The sequence below is a fragment of the Pipra filicauda genome, unplaced genomic scaffold (assembly GCF_003945595.2).
Source record: "Pipra filicauda isolate LSUMZ 115617 unplaced genomic scaffold, ASM394559v2 scaffold100_size2392355_pilon, whole genome shotgun sequence".
NCBI classification, from domain to species: Eukaryota; Metazoa; Chordata; class Aves; order Passeriformes; family Pipridae; genus Pipra; species Pipra filicauda.
In genome coordinates this window covers 924,595-942,395 of record NW_024103441.1, presented here as the reverse complement: position 1 = coordinate 942,395, position 17,801 = coordinate 924,595, and the positions used below count along the sequence as shown (strand labels likewise).

The following is a 17,801-nucleotide window of genomic DNA, read 5'->3' as shown; positions in this document are numbered from 1 at the left end:
ACCAGCTCTGGTTTTAACCAAATTTTATTGTAAATTTCTGTTGAAGGACATTCTAATTATATACAAATTATAAAATTTACAGTTACAAAAGAAATCAGGATCATGATCATTAACTACAGCAAGTCCAATTTTGTGAAAAAATATATTCAAAAATTAAATATCAAAAGAAAGTTCATTATTGAAAAAAACCCAAACCCTCCATAAATTATTTTGCAGAAATGCTCAAGACACTGACAAGAGGATTTTAACACCTTTGCTACTACTGGCTTTGGGTGCTCGAAATCCAAGCAGCTGCTTTGCTGCCCTGAGGAGCTGCTGCCTGGCACAGACAGAGCCTGGGCTGGGCTTTGTGCCCTGTCCTTGCAGTAGCTCAGTGAGCTCTGAGAACACAGGGCTGGTGTTCCCAAAACACCTGGAGGAACAGGGGTTCTTTCAGCCCCTTCTCCTGTTTTTCCTGTGGTTTGAACCCCACCTGTGGGGTGGAGCAGCAGGACCTGTCCTGGCAGGAGCCCCAGACCCTGAGCCTGCCCTGGGTCATTCCAGCTCGGGATGGGCTGGAGACACCACAGCAACCTTTGCCTCCAGCACAGGGGACCCCAGGGTGTGCCAGTGACCCCCTGCCCTGACCTGGGGACACCCTGGGACCGAGGGCAGCTCCTCTTTGTGCCCAGCCCAGCCCGGGCTCCCTCAGTGCTGCTGCCCCAGGAGGGCTCTGCTGGAGCAGTGCACAGACACTGCTGGGACACCCCCTCACCCCCTCCCCACATCCCACTGCCAGGGGGGCTGGGACAGGGCCCTGTCTCTGCTCTCAGAGGGTGCTGGGGCTCCTTGAGCAGAGCTGGAGGAAGCACAGAGCAAACCAGTCCCGTGGGCAGTGACAGCAGCATCACTGCCAGTACATAAATCCAAGCAGGACCCAGCTCCCAGCTGCAGTCAGGGCATCTCTGGCACTGCCACCTCCAGCTGCTTCCCAAACACAGCCGGGTGGGATCACCACTTGTTCTTTCAACTCCTCCTCAGTATCAGAGGGAACATGAGCTTAGAGACAAAATATCATCTCCCACTCATTCATGTTTTTCTATTTTCAAACATTTTCATTCTTCTCTCAGCAGCTGCCTCAGTGCAGAGACCTGTTCTTAGCAGACACACCTGTTCTTAAACATTCACACCTGGTCAGTAGTTCTGTGCTCTTCCCTTTGCTTGGAACTAGAAACATTTACAGTCAAAGTAAAAAAAATAAATAAACCCAAAAGTGTACCAGAATAATCAGCCTTTTCTTCTGGTGGCAACGAGCTACAGTGGGCAGGTTCCCACCCTGCTTACTAACAGTATTTTTGAGATTAGAAAGCAGACACTGTGTTCTAAAATATTCTTCATTGATAGTTGCAGTGATTATCCTGAAACACTACTGACTTCAGACCTCACCTGTGCTGCTCTGCTGCATTTCCTGCCACAGGCTCTGCCACGTGTTTTATATGAAGAAGAAAAGCACATTCAGCAGCTAAAGCAGTAACAGAGGAGAAGCCACAGAATCAAAGCCCTTCTCGGGGCAGTGGAAGGTGAATGTTGTGTCACTACAACACCAACCCTGGTTGGGTCAAAGGGCACTAGTTTGGCTCACTAAGCACCACTCCCCTGTACTGACAAGCCCAAACTGTCTGTCCACAGAGGTAGGATCTACAACTATTTCCTTCTCCCCTCCTCACCCAGCAGGTACTACTTGATGCTCAGTTGTTCTACACAGAAACATCCTCCTTTCACAAAGTTAAACTGTAACTGGCAACTCAGGCTCAGAAAGGCACTTCAGATACTCCTGTGGTTTGGTCTGGTCTCAAGGAAAGCTCCAGCAGCCCTGTCCAGCACAGTGGGATGTACAGCCAGGGAGTGCCCAGACAGGGAGGGGCAGCAGCTCTGGGAAGGATTTCCCACCACTCACTCACCTGGCTTAGCCTTGCAGAGGAGCCACAGGCACATGTTTTTTGAAACAACCATATTATTCACATTATTTCTGAATGCAGTGGTTCAATCCCCATTAACTGGACCTGCCTCACTTACTTGTAGGTGTTTTTTCTGTTGCCTGCAGGGCAGTGACAGCCCCTGTGGCTCCGACCCCCGTGCCCGCGGGAGCCCAGGGGCCCTGGCTGTGACAGCACCCGCTTCTGTCCCTGGGTCCCCTCCCACCCTCTCCTCCCCAGCCCCTCCACAAAGGGTCGTTTCCTCCCCCTGCTGCTCCTGCCCCGGGCAGTTTAACCCACCCTGTGTGTGGGCTGAGCTGCAGGAGCAGCTCGAGCAGTGATGCCCTGCGGTGGGAGCAGGCGCAGCGGGGGAGCAGCTTTGGAGCCAGGCCTGTCCTGCACACACAGAGGGGCTGCAGCAGCTCCCAGGGACTCACAGGAGACACGGCCGTGGTGACCCGGGCTCAGATGAGCCGCTCTGTCGGGGGCATCTTGATGACGTTCCACATTTCCACTCGAGCCCCGTCCTTCTCCTGCCGGCTGGGGCTGTAGGTGCCCTGCGTCGCTCTCCTCCTCTTCATGGCGATGGCCGTGGCTGCCAACACCACCAGGAGCAGGGCAGCCCCCGCCGCCCCCACGGCTCCCACCACGGAGGAGTGGCTGAGGTGAGCCCACACTCGCTGCTGTGGTAGAACAGGGAGTTACTCAGAGCTTCCCCTCACGGCCTCTCACCGCCCTCAGCCCCAGGCCCAGCACCTCCCTTGCAGCTGCACCGACAGCTCTGCAGGCCAGGAGCTCCCCCCTTCCCTGTCCCCTCCTGTCACACAGGGCCCAAGGAATGCAGGGCAGGCTGGTGACCCTTTTCCTGCTCCCCTCTCCCCTCCACACCCCCCCCCCAGAGTCCAGCACGTGGCAGCTCCAGCACTGCCCCAAGGCCCCGGAGCGCTGCCTGCACCTTCCCTGCACGGTACCGTGGGAATGTCTAACAGCACCACGTCATCCCACATGGATTTGTACAAGGACTGCTGTAATTCCTGACAATTCCCTGTAACACAGGGGCTGTCACAGGGCAGGAGGTCACAGCTGCTGTTGCTGTTGAAGACTGAGAACCTCACACACCTGAGCTGAAAGAGTTGGGAGTGTTTCTCAGCTGTTGGCAAAGGCCGAGCAGTTCCACAAACCAGCCGTGAGCCCCCTCCCCACAGCTCCTGAGCGGGGCCCAGAGCTGAGCCTGCCCAGGGCTCCTTCCTCCCTGCCTTGGGAAGCAGATTGAACGGGGCCACCCCTGCCTGGCAGTGGATGGAGCCAGAGCAACTCCAGCACCTGCCCCGTGCCCAGGGCCGGGCAGGAGGGAGGGCAGAGGCTCCCTGGGAGCCCCGGGGTGGCCGGGGCAGCTCCCTCAGGCAGCGGCTGCCTCGTATGGAACGTCCATGTCGTCGTGCCCAGGCCTTAAGGAAACTGGGATGGGGTGGATCTGCTGCTGCAATGCTGGGAAGAGCTCAAGGTCCGAGCAGACCTTGCAGGTGCATCTCCTTGTCCCGGCAGGGCCTAAATTAGCCGCTCTTCGGGTGGCACCTTTAGCACACTGTCCATCTCCAGCCGAGCTCCTGCCACCTCCTGCTGGCTCGGGCTGTAGGTCCCCTCGGACTGGCGCCTCTTCCTTGCCGTGAGAATCATGAATATGAGCCCAATGCTGAGGAGCAGCAAAGAGCCACAGGCTACAGGGACAGCTACTTCAATTAGTGGGGAGGGGAAGAGAGCACCTGGAGTCCCTTTCTGTAAAAGAAATTAATGGAGAGACAATGAAACCCCAGTGGTTACAATAACTGCAACAGCTGACCCAAACGGTCAGATTAGAGGGAAAAAGACTTTTAGAAAAGCAAAAATAAGGCACTTTTTCACACCGGGACAGCCCCTTAAGATGAAAATGCCAGTACACTCAGCATCCACACTGGGAGGCTTTAAAGGGGCCCCCTTACCAACATCAGACTAAAATACACAGGTGCCACTGGCAAAGATCTGACCAGTGTTGCCAAAAAAATATAAAGTTAATGGAGAGCAATGTAAATTTTCAGTAACCCCAAAAAATTTCCCCAAGCGGGGGAAAAAGAGTTCAATTATGCATCTAATGGCAAGGCAGAAAATTGATTTGGCTGTTAAACTGTGGAAGAGGCTTGAAGAAAACTTGCAGCAGGAAGGGGAAGATGTTAAAAAGGTCAGGACATGTATGGGAGATGGAGATGATAAAAGGCCCAAGTACTGAGAAGAGAAATGAGAATTCTTTAGATTCTGGTGGAATTAAGGATGGCATGGAAGACAACAACAAAGAACTAAAACAACTGTGGAATTTCTGTCATGAAAGAAAGTTTTAAAATTACAGTACGCCTAAAAATATGAAATATTTCTTATTGCTAACAATGTATCTGCCACCTTGCAAACCAAAACAATTCCAGCTGGATTAGTTACAGCTTCTGGATGCCATTCAGTTTGTTCTCACACAACAAAGCACAGAAGAAACATTCCCAGAGGACCTGCAAGTCCTTTTGCCCCTTCCAAATGCCTGAAGTTCTGTTTGATGCCCCGAGCCTGCCCAGACCCGAGTGCAGTGCAGGGTTAGTTCTGGCTTTGCAGAGCATGCAGGTTAGTCCAGCCCCAGCAGTGCAGCCCCTGCCTGTGCTTGTGCTGCTGCTGTGGGAGGGGGAGAGAGCAGGAGAGCTCAGCTGCCACCCTGTCCCTCCTGGCTGTCCCCAGGGCAAACAGCCCCAGTCCCCTCCCTGCCCACCATGGCCTGGCCAGAGGGGAAGGAAAGAAGTTCTACAAAAAGCAAGGTGGTGATGAACATGAATAAAGGAATCCACAAGAAGTGTCCTGGGACAGAAGGGATGGAGATGCCTGAAGGAGTCTGTGCATGCAAACTGGAAATGTCAGGGTGACCTTGGCACGTGTTACAGAGCCCTCGGGAACAGCAACAGCAGCAACCCCCGCCTGGCACGCGGCCCTTTCCATGCAGGATGGGTTAGTACATTCCCAGGTTACCAGACAAGCGGCCTGTCCATGCAACAGCTGTACAGAGAGGAAGCAAGGTGAGGGTCCCAGCCCCCTGCAGGAAGGATCCCAGCCCCCCTGGACACTGGGATCAGACACACAGGGACAGCAGGGCCGGGCCTGGGGGCAGCGGCTCAGGGACAGGACACGGCTTTGAACTCGGACCTGAACCACTTTTAGCCCCACTTCATCCCACTTCCCTGCTCCAAACACATCCATTGCTACTCGGATGATCTTTGCAACTCTCATGCAAGACCAAATGCCAACTGAAATTCCATTCTCCAGGAAATTGGGCCAACTGCAGTAGTTGGATTACTGTCCAAAGAGTTGTGAAATCTCTGGAAATGTGCAGAGACAACCCCAAAAGCCCTATGGCAGCACGTGCAGACGCTGAGAAGTGTTTGCTGCAGTTGTTTGTATGCTGGAGACCAACACACAGCAGCACTGCAGGGAAAAAACCATTTCCCAGTTCAGGATTCTCTGGTCCCAGCTGACTCCCTCCCTGTGCAGGGACAGATCCCCAGCACCCGCAGCCCACGGCCCGGGCCGGCTCCTCCCCGCTCCCGGTGTTTAAGGGCCCGGCTCCTCCCCGCTCGGTGCGCAGGGCGGTGCTTACGTTGATGTCGCAGCGCTCGCCGGTGTAGCTGGCGCTGCACACACACTCGTATCTGTTCTCCGAGTCCTGGCACGTGCCCCCGTTCTGGCACGGGTTGGGCTCACACTCGTTGATATTGATTTGACAGCTGCAAAGGAAAAGGGTGTTAGAATTGTCGCTTATATCCTTGTGCCACAGGACACAAGATCGTACAGTCTAAAAAAGCCTCCTTTACTTGAAAAGTGCCTGTTATATCTTTTTCAGGTGCTTTCTCCAGGGTTCAACAACGTGACATTTCCCCCCTTCACACCAACCCTCCTGCTGTGGTTTCTGTGGCACTGGGGCCAGCACAGGTCACCAGCACTGGTAGTGAGTTCTCACAAAGCACAAGGACTACTTGGACACAGTTCTTGCTGCAAAACCTGGTGTTGGCAGCAGGACGATCTCAGGGCTCCCTCTGCTCAAGGGAACGGCTCGTGCACACTTTAGGAGCAGCCCTTTGATGGGCACAAGGACATAGGAGAGGGTGGGGCCTGTGACCCTCCCCCGAGGAGGAGCCAGAGCTCTGGCTCCCTGCAGCCCCCCAGAGAGCAGCACTTACTTCCTGCCGGTGAAGCCGGGCCTGCAGGAGCAGTTGGCTCCCCAGCTCTCCGTGACGCACCGGCCGCCGTTCAGACACGTGAAGTTCTTGCCACACTGCTGGGGTGGGAACGGCCACCTGTGGAGAGAAGGGACAGCCTTTGGAGCAGCCAGGACTGGGGAAGGGCAGGGTGTACCGGGCTCAGGGGGCCAGGGCTGCAGAGGGGCGTAAGAACAGTCACTGGTGTTTCTAGGAAGGACTTTGACACAGGTGGAGAGGAGGAGTCTCAGAAATCTTCCTTAATATCAGAGTATTACTGGGAGCATGCCCAGAGAATATGCAGGAACTGTGTCAGTACCAGGGCTTTTTTCAGACAGTTGCCTGTTCTTGCTGATGGAAATACAATCAGGGACAGGATACTGCTGGAATGCCCGACGGCAGCACGGCCAGGCCTGGGAAGGATAATGCCAGTACCAGGTAACTGCACCAGAACACAGCAGGAACAACAGGAAATTCAGCCTGGGAGGGTCAGATAACTGAAGCTCAGCCATATGAGCATTCATCTCCATGTTCCATTTGAACCTGCACAAGTTGTTTTGTTTTTTAAATCAATACAGGAATATGGCAGAGGGGAGTCAAGTCCCAGAGAAGATGGACTTCTTGGGGAACACTAGAGGGAAGTGACAACAGACTAGAGAACTTGCCCTTTAAACAGCTCTGAAACACAGCATGGGGATAACCCACACCAGAAGGAAGGATCCTTATCCTGTACAAGGCTGAGCCCCGTCAGTGAGGATTTGGATCTGGACAGAACAGTTTAGGTGCTTTGCCTACCAGATACCGGCAATGAAAAATTTTCCCCATTTACTTTGGGGGGTCCCAAAGTAAAACCACCGTGTCTCTGGGGCTGCTGCAGCAGAGCAGCCCCGGCACAGCAGAGCAGCCCCAGCAGAGCAGCCCCAGCACTTACTCGCAGCGCGGCCCCGAGAACTGCGGGGGGCACTTGCAGGAGTAGCCGTACACCCCGTCCACGCAGGTGGCCCCGTTCAGGCACTGGTGCCGCACACAGTCATCCACGTTGATGTCACACCTCTTCCCGATGAAGCCCCGGAAGCACTCGCACTGGAAGTCTGCCACGGCATCCCTGCAGTCCCCGTGGACGCAGGGGCTGGGCTGGCAGTCGTCCAGGTTGTCCTGGCAGCGCCGCCCCCCCCAGCCCGCGCCGCAGGCGCAGCGGAAGGCGTCGAAGAGGTCGTGGCAGGTGCCCCCGTGCAGGCAGGGGCTGGAGGCACAGACGTCGGCCCCGGCACAGCCCAGCGGGACGGGGCCACCCCCGGCCTGCAGGAACTGCTCGGGCTGGGGGTACGGCCGGGGGGCCGGGAAGGGCAGGTACAGCCCCCCGATCTGCACCTGCCCCAGGCAGCCCGTGAAGTTCTCGGCCAGCACGACCAGAACGTTGTTCTTGAGGAAGTCCAAGTTCCCGGCGCTGCCCTGCAGGGTCACGTTCCCTGCCCCATCCAGCCGGAGCAGCCAGCGGGAGGAGGGCGCAGCCGGCTCCTCCATGGACACGGAGATGGAGTGCCAGGCCCCGTCCGTGACCGGCTGCGGGCTCTGGAAGGTGACACCCTCGATGCTGTTCCCACTCCTGATGGTCACAAGCAGGGAGGAGTTCCTGATGGCCACCTGCAGGGAATCCACCTCTTCCACAGCCCAGAGCAAAACAGCATCTTCATCCCTGGTCCTGAAATCCATGTGGAAGCTGCTCAGGGTCACTGATGTGTTGGTGGTAAATTCAATGGCAGAGTTACTATTAAATGTTGCATTAGCCAGACCTATAAATAAAGGGGTAGAGCATGAGGGATTTGAGACAGTTAGTGTCATGTCTGAGACAGACCAATGGCACACTCCTGGCAGGTTCCCTCCCTAAGAACCTCGTAAGCTTAGTGTGAGCAGGATTACAGCCCGAGCTGCTGCATCCCTAAAGCTCTTCCTGTTTACAGTCACACCTCTGGGAATAATATCCAGCTCTGTGTAGTAATTTTTACTCATCAGTCTCACTGCACAAAAATCCCACTATTCCCCTGAGTCAGAAGAGTGACAGAGCCAGGGTAGGTGACAGGCACAGAACCAGCTGTGCTCTGTCCCACCCGGGGTGAACCCACAGAGCCTGTGCTGCTGCAGGAGTGTGGCCCTGGGCACCACTTGTTTTTGCAGCGTGTGTTTGTATTTATTTCAACAGCACAAACAAGGAACATTGATCCTACCCAGGGAACATTCAGGGATTTTACCAACACACCAGCAGGAGAACAGAACTTACACACATATCCTGCTACAACGTCTACGCAGGTGGTGGCTTCAGGACAAGGGTCACTTTCACACCAGACTCTCTCTTCACAAAATTTCCCAGTGAAATTTGCTGGACAGCTGCAATGGAAATCATTCCAAGTGACAATGCATCTGCCACCATTCTGACATGGCTCAGACTGAAAAACAAAATGGGGGAATTTAGGGGCAGCATAATTCATCTCTAGGTCGAAGAGAATTTGGTAGAATTGTGACAACAAAGATGAGTATGAGCAGCATTTGAATTAAGAGAGAAGGGAAATGAAATAGCAACTCAACGGCAGTGAAGGAAGCACAAGGGTCTCTGCACAAGAAATTCCTGAGCCCCTGCTTCTCCCCATGCCCACCACTGACCTACAGGAGCTCCAGCAATTTGGCAAAGAAGTGCTCACAAACGAGAGACATCACATACCTTGCAGGTGTCATCGGAGATGCAGCCATTCACAAGGTTTGCAGTCTGGGTCCCGTTGAGTTCCTGTAGCACACTGTAGTTCTCAGCCTGGAAAAACTGTATCTGGTGGTTGTTGAGTTGGATGTCCTGCAAACAGCCCTTGAAGTAGCCCCCCCACAGCTCAGCAGTGTCTGGGTCCGGGTGGCCCCCAATAAACACTTCAGAACCAGCTGGCAGAGGCTGTGCCACGAGCTGTCCCAGCTCCACGTGTGTGTCCCACTGCTGAGCACCAACAGTGCCTCCTTGGAAAGACAGAGCTACCAAATGTCTCCTGCCATCAACCACATCCTCTGGAAAGGTGACAGTGTCCGCGGGTGGCACCTCCACCCTCAGCTGGCCGTCCCTCAGGTAGATGGTGAGGCCGGGGCCCGTTTGGTTCCCGATCTGCAGGAGCAAACCGTGGGGCTTCCGACTCCGCAGGAAGAAGGAGATGTTGAAGTCTGCACCAAGGCTGTCAAAAAGGGTGAAAGAGGCAAAGCTGGTGGAGTTCTCGAGGCCAAAGGTGGCTGCTGGGCGCTCTGGAAGAGAAAAGAAATGCCCATCAGCTCAGAGACAGAGGGAATGCAGCTGGCACAGGGATGTTCTGAGCTGCAGCTCCTTAGGAATGGGGGCAAATCTTTCTTCTCAATGTTTTCAACCTGTGTCAGGGTAACAATGCTCCTCCCCAAACGTCTGTGAAACTAAGTAGGTGAATGTGTCCTGGCTTTCTCTGGAGGGCAGGAATTCAAGCACCCAAGGAGCACGAGAGTCTAGCAGAGCCCTTGCCAACCCAGCAGATTTACTCAAGGACTTGTAAGCCACAGAGTTGCTCTTCAAACTTGTAAACTTGGTAACAGCAGTAACATGCTCAGAATTGAAACAAAAAACTTGAACAATACTAGTACAAGCCTTTCAGGAGCTTGTATTGAGTTACAGACACAATTTTAACTCAAAATTGCCAAAGAGCTTCCTTTAACATTTTGTGGTTTATGTATAAAGAAATACATTCCTATTCATCCTCAACTCAGAAGCTCAAGATGAACTTTTCCCAGTAAAACAACTTCCCTGGCCCTGCACTCACACAGATCTGTCACAAAGGGCAAGTCAGAGCCTCTGGCTCGACCAGGAATAACACACACCACAAAACTGCCAGTCATTCCTGCAGGAGCAGGAAAGGGATCAAGGAGAATTTTATTCATAGAGGCTTTTGCTTTAGTTTTGCCCCTGGTCAAGTAGAAAATACTGTTTGCAGAGCTGACATCAGTGCTTCTCTAGCACCTCTGGAGCTGGCATGTGTGGATGCCGTGGCACTTACCATGTGAGCAAGCTGGGCCTCCGTAAGGCCTGGCACAGTCACACCTGAAGGTCGCCCAGAGGTCCACGCAGAGCCCCCCGTGCAGGCAGGGCTGGGAGAGGCACCACTCTGTGCGGTCACAGCCCGGCCGCACCACGGACGACTCTCCCAGCGGCAGATCCGCCGGCAGCACGGCTTCTGCATCCACCTGCAGGTCTTCCAGGCAGCCCACAAAGCCCTGCTGGCTCCGTGTGTTGTTGGCCACTGAATCCTCAGCACCTCCAACACAGAGGCTGGAGAAGGCCCGTGGGCTCCGGGCAGTGCCAGGCGGGACAGGGGCGCTCTGCAGGCACACCCCTGCCTCACAAGAGTCATGCCAGAGCCTCAGCTCCATGGCGCTGTGCACCACGACCTCCACCTTGTGCCACTGGCCATCATCCACTCTGGGCCCCTGCAGGAGCAGTGGGTACCCCACATCCTCCCTCTTCAGCTCTGCGTGCAGAACACCCTCCCAGAGCTCCAGGAACAGGAACTCTGCTCCGTGGCCCCGGTAAAAGAGCACAGCGCTGGGCAGGGTGGTGCGGAAACGCAGGGACACGCTGGGCAGCCGCTCTCCTCCTGCCGCCCTCCCGCTCTCATTGCCCCCGGGCAGCTCAACGAGGAGATACCCTCTGGAAGCAAAGGAAAACGTCGTTGGTGTCGAGCACGTGGCATCAGAGAAGCCAGGCTGGCACTGGCACAGGTGGCCGTGGCTCTCGGCTTGGTAGGTGGGGATGCACAAGGCCTCGTTTTGGCAGTCGTGGGTCTGGCACCCAGTGAGCTTCACAGAGCAGTTCTTCCCTCCCCAGACAGTGCCATCCTGGCCAGGGGCACAGTGGCAGAAATAGTCAGCAATGCCATCCTCACAGACAGCTCCGTTCTTGCAGGGCCCCTCCTCACACTCATTGATGTTCACAGCACATTCCACACCTGCAGGAGAGACAGAGAGACAGGATCTCACTGCAGGCACTGAGACCATTCCCAGAGCCAGCCCAGCACAGCCCCCAGCGCTCCCAGAGCCACCAAAGAGCCCCACACTCGCTGCTCCTGGTGGGAGAGCAGGAAAACCAAACTTCTGTGTCCTCCCAGGTGCTATTTCCAGAGCTCTGGCCTGGCAGCCACAGCGCCCACAGCCTGCTGTGCTCTCCCAAGCTCAACCACCACAGGGAGTCAACATGCAGAGGGGATTAAAGGAACAGAACAGCACAGACAAGGATTTTATGCTTTTTTCTTACTAGATTTGGTATGTTGAAACTCCAGTTAACTCTATAGATCTGACTGGAGCATGTTCCAGGCACAGTGCTGCAGACAGTGTTAAAATAGGAAGTTACTGGAAAGCCTCGGATTAAAAAATTCAAATTCCAAGATGACCCACCAGTTGTAAAACTCAACAAACTGAATTCCTAATCACACAACAGACAAATCATGCTCCACAGGCACTCTGCCATGCTTGCACTAAGCTGACTTCCGTTCTGCCCAGTCCTGCAGAAGGAGGCTGGGGGAGGTCCTGCACTGCAGCTCTGCCTCCTCAAGGCACGTGGATCCCAACGAGGCCCAAGTAAATTACAGGCCATTACCCCAAATCTGGTTAATGAAGATCTGCTGTCATTTTCCTGAGCACCCCCAGACTGACAGAAGAGCCCTTCTGAAGCAGTTCACTTTATCTAGCTCATAACGTTGGTTTTCACTAATCTTCAGAGACAGTCCCACAGATAAACCAAGCATGGATTATCCCAATCTAATAGCATTACACCCGGATCCAGCCAGCAAGCACAACCAGGGCAGCAGGAAGAAAAAGAAGGAATTCACACACAAAGGAGAGGAATCAAAACACAAAGGACATTTGTAAAGAAAAGCCACTAGACAGAATGTGCATGTCAAAGAGATTACAGAGTTGGCTGGGGGAGAGAGATGAGGGGAGATGGGGCATTGGGAGCACTGGAGCTGGACCTGATGTGTGATTAAAAATAAAAATTCAGCAAAGATACAGGCTTCTTGAATATTTGCAGGGATGGTTTGTCCCCTCACAGGCAGAACTGCCCCCATGATAGTCCCTGCTGTCTGTCCAAGCTCCTCCCTTTGTCAGCCCCAGTGAGGGTGCTGGTACCAGTGAGAGCTCTGCAGAGAGGGGAGAGCTCCAAACTGTTTGTGCCAGTGTAGGGACACAACACTGTGCAGCTCTGAGAAGCACTGAAAGGGAAGTGCAAGGCTGGAGTAATTCAGCACTTCCCAGCTATGCCAGAGCTGTTCTGCAGTACATTATCCTGAGACATTGCTCTCTACTGATGTGAGCTAGAAGAGAGCTGCTCTGCAGTGCCTGTGGAAAAGCACTGAATTTGGACACTATCATCTGCCTGGAAGAAGAGCTGAGCTCAGATTCAGAGTTGCTGACACTACCCCAGCACAGCCCTTTTGCCCTGGCTGTTAATGCTGGGCTTGCTCAGCACACAGAGCCCAGGCTGTGAGCTGACCTGTAAAGCAAACAGCAGGGACTCAAGATTGCAGCACAAAGCTAAGGAAACGTGTGGGAATAAATGGAGTACACGGGACATCACTGGGCCTGGAAAAATCCCATCTTGGGAGAAGACAGAAAGACTTCAATTGCAAGTGAGACAAATCAGTAGAACTACGTGGAGTGGGTTTCTTGGAGGGCTCTCCAGACTGCAGGAGGCAAGTCTGCAGTCAGATTTAGGGGAGAGGCTGTTGAATAAGGAAAGACAGGTTTGGTACAGTCCCAACCCCTGGAGATGCTGCTGGTTCAGATCAGAGCTGCTGATATTTACCGGGGCAAGGAGGGGAAGAGAACATTGGTCTGGATAACAAAAGGAGAGATGCCGTGAATTTTTGCATTTCTGAGAGGGCTGGGAGGAGGGGAGAGGCCCGTTTTGCCATTCCACATTCCCAGCCTGCCCAGGAGCTCTCAGGTTGTGCAGCAGCAGCACCACCTGCCTGGGCTGTCCCCAGCACACCCCTGTGGGGTGAGTGCTCCACACCGGGTGGCAAATTAGCCCCCAGGGCGAGTGCACAACCCCAGGCTGGTGGCTAATTAAACACCCAGCTTTCCCATGGGATGCAGCTGCTCTGAGCTCTTAGATTATCTGTTTGAAGGGAGTGGAAAGCAGAAGCTGTACACACTGCTGCCCAACCTCATGGCCTGCAAACAGGCACAGGAGATGTTCAGCAGCAGAGGGGGCAGCTCTTCCTCGAGAGCCAAAACCACCAGCATCATCTTTGTCCCTGTCCCTGTCTGTGCCAGCACACAGCCAGCCTTCCCAGGCTAGCTCCAAACAACCCCTCCTGCATTCCTGCTCTCCTAGGAGCCAGGGCAGTGCCAGAGTTGAATTTAGTGCAGTTTTTAAAACAAACTGATAACAAAGGAGACTGTGCAAGAGTTTGAAAAATCTGGCTAACACCAATTCTTTTCCTGGAAGTCAATGTTACCCCTTGCTGAACAGTTACCTGGAGCTACAGCACTACAGGTTCCAAAAGTACAGATCATTTCCTGGATATCCATTATTCCAGTCTTCTCCAAGACATGGACAGATGTGTCTTTGCAGACACACTGGGAAGTAGATATTAAGAAGTTGTTCAAAACCAATTTGTTTCTCTAAGTATAGGATAGGCATCCCTTTTTAGGTATATTTGAAAAAATAAAAGGGGAGGGCACAACTCAGTCTGACAAAAAGCAAGTTACTCTCCCGTAGTCCCCTGTGTTCCCTCTAAATTTCTTAGCTCGAATGTTTATTGTTGTTTGAACCATCGCTAGTAAGAACAATGTTGCCAATCTGCTTCATTACATCATTAGGAGACTTTAAAATGTTTAATGAGTTCCTTATCTAGTTAAAGACTAACAATAGCAAACCAGTGGAACTTGTTATCTGAAAATCAGACAAGTGGTATTTAAAAGGCTGCTATCTGGAGACAAGGATTCCAAACATCCCAGTTAATTCCAGTGTTTGAGGGAACAGTCCCAAGCAAACTCACAGGGGCTGGGTCAGAAACCCTCAGAAGTGGCTGAGCTTTCACCGTATATTCAAATACAAATCCTTCCCCACATTCCAAGTGGTCCCGCTGTGGTGGGAACAGTTCGTAGGTGCAAGTGGGATTAAAGCCCTGAATGGAGTGATTTACTGGCCGCCATTAATCAGCAGAGGTTCATTGTATGCAGTGTAAGAATCATACACCTCAACAGATACATCAAATGTTAAAAGAATAAGCACACACAAAGGGAAATATCCTAATTTTGCTGCCAGATACCAAAAAACCTTGAAGGACAAGGTCTGTTCCTTGAGACACGGGGTTCAGCGGGGCTGCCCGGCCGGCACCGCCTCGCCTGCTCCAGGAGGCAGCTGAATTCCTAACGACCTCTCCCTGCTGCATCCTAATTAGGGACTGTATTATTATTATCGAAAGAAAAAAGGAGAGGAGGGGGAGAGGGGGCAGAGAGAGAGAATTAGCCGCAACAAACGGCCCCCGACACAATTAGATTTGCACAATTACTGCCATTTCCATGGCAACCCCTCTCTGCCCGCTCTCGTGCCCCAGGAGGTGGGGAAGGGCACGGGTCGGCAAAGGGCAAAAACTACTCCTCAAACAGGCAACCCCAAACCATGGAAGGGAAAAGGAAAGCTGCGAAGACACCTGTAAAAAGCACAGCTAAGGTTGCACGGACCTGCCCGGGGTACCCGTGTGCCTGCCCCGCTCCCGGAGCCCACAGCCTGGGAGCAGCCCGGGATGGATCCCTGGGTACTGCACGGCCCCGGCAGAGCTGCAGCCCAGGCACTGCCGAGCTGGGCCCCTGCCACAAGGACACTCCTTGCCCTGAAGTTTCCAAAACAAAACTTTAGGTCTCTTCAAAATCAAAACATTCTTCCCTTCCGATCAATCCCTGTTCCTCCTCCTGCCTCCAGCCCCCACGGAGCCCCATCCCGCGCCCTGCCCCGGGCAGGCACACAGAGCAGGACACGGAGCCCTGCCCGGAGCTGTTACCTGCGAGCAGAACAATTCCCTTCAGGATCACGCCAATCAGCGCAGATTCCATGGCCGACTCCTTGTGGACATTGGTGACAGTAAAGGGGAAAAAATGGGGGTGAATGGGGGGAGGGATCACAAAACAGGCTGGACCGACAGGGCAGGACGTGTGGAGGTGCTGCCCGTCAGACGGGAAGGGATCGGAGATGAAGCAGCGGCTGGAGCAGAGCCCTGCACTGCGCCAGGTCTAATCCAGCCCGGCCCTGACCCTCCCAGCTGGCCCCTGGCCGTGCTGACACCAGGAATGTGTGCTCCCAGCACTGCCCTGCAGTGCCCACAGCCTCGGCTCCAGAGCAAAGAGCCAAGACACAACCTCTGGCCCTCGCTGCCTCCCAGGTGAATCTGCCAAATTCCATGAACAAGGCCAAAATATGGATTTTTCTTTTTATAGGCTAAGCCAAAAAGCTGCATTTCCACCATTGTGCAATATCTAAACCACAGGAACAAGGAGAGTTCCAAATGCAGTGAACCTGGGCCCTGCTGCACATTCAGAACTGACTCAGTCGGGACCATCCCATAGTTTTCCTCCTCCCTGTGCCCTGTTCCATGGATTTGTGAGCACAGGCATTTCCACAGTGTATCACAGAGAAAAGGCTCAGGTTTTATTGACCACGATCTGTTTCTCTGCAGTCAAACTGGATGGAAGGAAATTCCCTGTGTTAAACTGACTGTACTGGTTTAGACATGGCACTGCAGAATCAAAACTCTTTTTCCTCATTAACAACCTTATCGAAGTAGCTGTTGCAGTCTCCTTTTTTTCCTCTAGGGTTCTGTTTTGGTTTTTTTTTTAAATATAGTTACTTTCATATTATAAAATTCCTGGAGGCAGAATTGTACTTCTACGTTGTAAGGACCCAGAGAAGTCTCCTGTTTCTGTAAAGAAATGTTATCTGGGAGCTTTTCCCCAAACTTGGAGTCTCTGTTAGTATCCATGTCAGGTCCAAGCAAACAAAACTCCCACATGTCAAGGTCTGGAATCTGCATTAGCAGTATCACTAAGATATTAAAAGAAAGCATTCCAACAACTCATGTAGCTATTGCAGTTCCTTAATTTCACTCAATCCAAACATGCCAGTCAATTTTAGAGATATTTTAAGTGGGAGGGATATAGTGAGTGTTTGTTTGGAGTCAAAACTCCTCAGAGAGCCACATCCGGGTCCTGTGCACGCCCAGACCTGTCCCAGCACACATTTGGAGCACTATCTCAAATAGCCACTGAGACTCTTCTGTTGTTGAGGGGAAAACAAATGGGCAGCTGTGCCCATTCAGCCACTACTGCAACAACAAAATGTAACAACTGTGCAGACTGGAAAACATTAAATCCCCTAAAAGAGACCCGTATTTTGGTCTGTACACCCACACATCTCTATTTCCACACCCACAGGCCCCCAGCACGGCCCCTGCTCTCACCTGGCCCTGCACAGCAGGCTCTGGCTGCAGCACACTCTGCTCAGAGGGGCTGATTGCCATGGAGCTGGGATCCAGCAGGGAGAAGCCGTGTGGAACGGGAGGGAAGCGGGGGAGTCTCACCCAGGGCTGCCTGGCTCCCTTCAGCTATATTTACCGAAAGGGATTTGGTTGAAGGGGGAACAGGCCTCTAATCTCTTTACTATCTTAACCTTTTAGCTGCCCTTGCTGTAGAGGCAATGTCTCTAAAACAAATCTGACATCAAGAAATACCTGCACAAAAAAAATTAAATCTATCCAAAGGTGGTGAGAAGGAAGAAGCATCTCCCATTTATTTCTTGACCCATGACCCAGGAATTCAAGCCCATTTGATCTGGGCTGGCACCCTCACAGAGTCACCATTTATAGCTGCTGCACAGAAGGTTTCTACTTCTTTAAGGAGACAAAGACACGGTGGCTGAACAAAGTCAGATGGTCAATAAGCACTCCAATTACACTGGGACACAGTCACACCACAGCACCCCAGTGCTCATCAAAGTGCTCCTGTGCCTCAGCCATGGGCAGAAAGGCTCAGAATGTGCCATGATCACAAGGTGCCACTGCCAGGGCGGGATGTGAGTGGTGGGAATGCCGTGCTCTGGGAATGTTGTGCTCTGGGAATGTCACGCTCTGGGAATGCTGTGCTCATCCCCCTCACTGGGGCTGGGCTCAGGACACTGCCTTCCTGAACACAGTTTTGGCAGGAGTGCAAATACGAGGCCATCTGGAAGTTTTTTAAAGAGTGGATGATCCAAACTCCACTTCTGTGGTTACATTCTTGCAGGTTAAAAACGTCAGTTTTTGCCCATGTCAAATGGAGGGACCTTTTCCCTGTCCTGGCCTAAACTACTGCCTAGTAAAGATGTGATGGACTGAACCTGTTCCTATGAATAAAGAATTCATTTTGTTGGACATTTTTTTCCCTAAAAGACAGACTTTTTCTAATATGCTTTTTCTCTTTACCACAGTTGACATAATTTCCAAGACCATGCAAGATTCACTCTCCTTCACACTTCATTTAGTGCCCATGCAATCTTTTGATT

The 17,801-nt window shown here is 52.8% G+C and overlaps 1 protein-coding gene across 6 annotated transcripts in view; it reads right to left on the bottom strand.

The window, feature by feature from the left end:
• Positions 1–2,194: 2,194 nt before the first annotated feature.
• CRB2 (crumbs cell polarity complex component 2) overlaps positions 2,195–17,801 on the bottom strand; it is a 31,684-nt gene continuing 16,077 nt past the window's right edge. Inside the window, exons 7-14 of one of the 6 annotated variants that reach the window (XM_027741365.2) lie at positions 10,264–11,211; positions 8,931–9,487; positions 8,493–8,658; positions 7,146–8,007; positions 6,197–6,313; positions 5,617–5,743; positions 3,719–3,731; positions 2,195–2,638 (exon numbers count right to left, since the gene is read on the bottom strand). In XM_027741365.2, coding sequence (XP_027597166.2) covers positions 2,247–2,638; positions 3,719–3,731; positions 5,617–5,743; positions 6,197–6,313; positions 7,146–8,007; positions 8,493–8,658; positions 8,931–9,487; positions 10,264–11,211 — 3,182 coding nt within the window. In that variant the 3' untranslated portion in view covers positions 2,195–2,246. The other 5 variants (XM_039381224.1, XM_027741363.2, XM_027741364.2 and 2 more) reach the window with 5 other exon arrangements.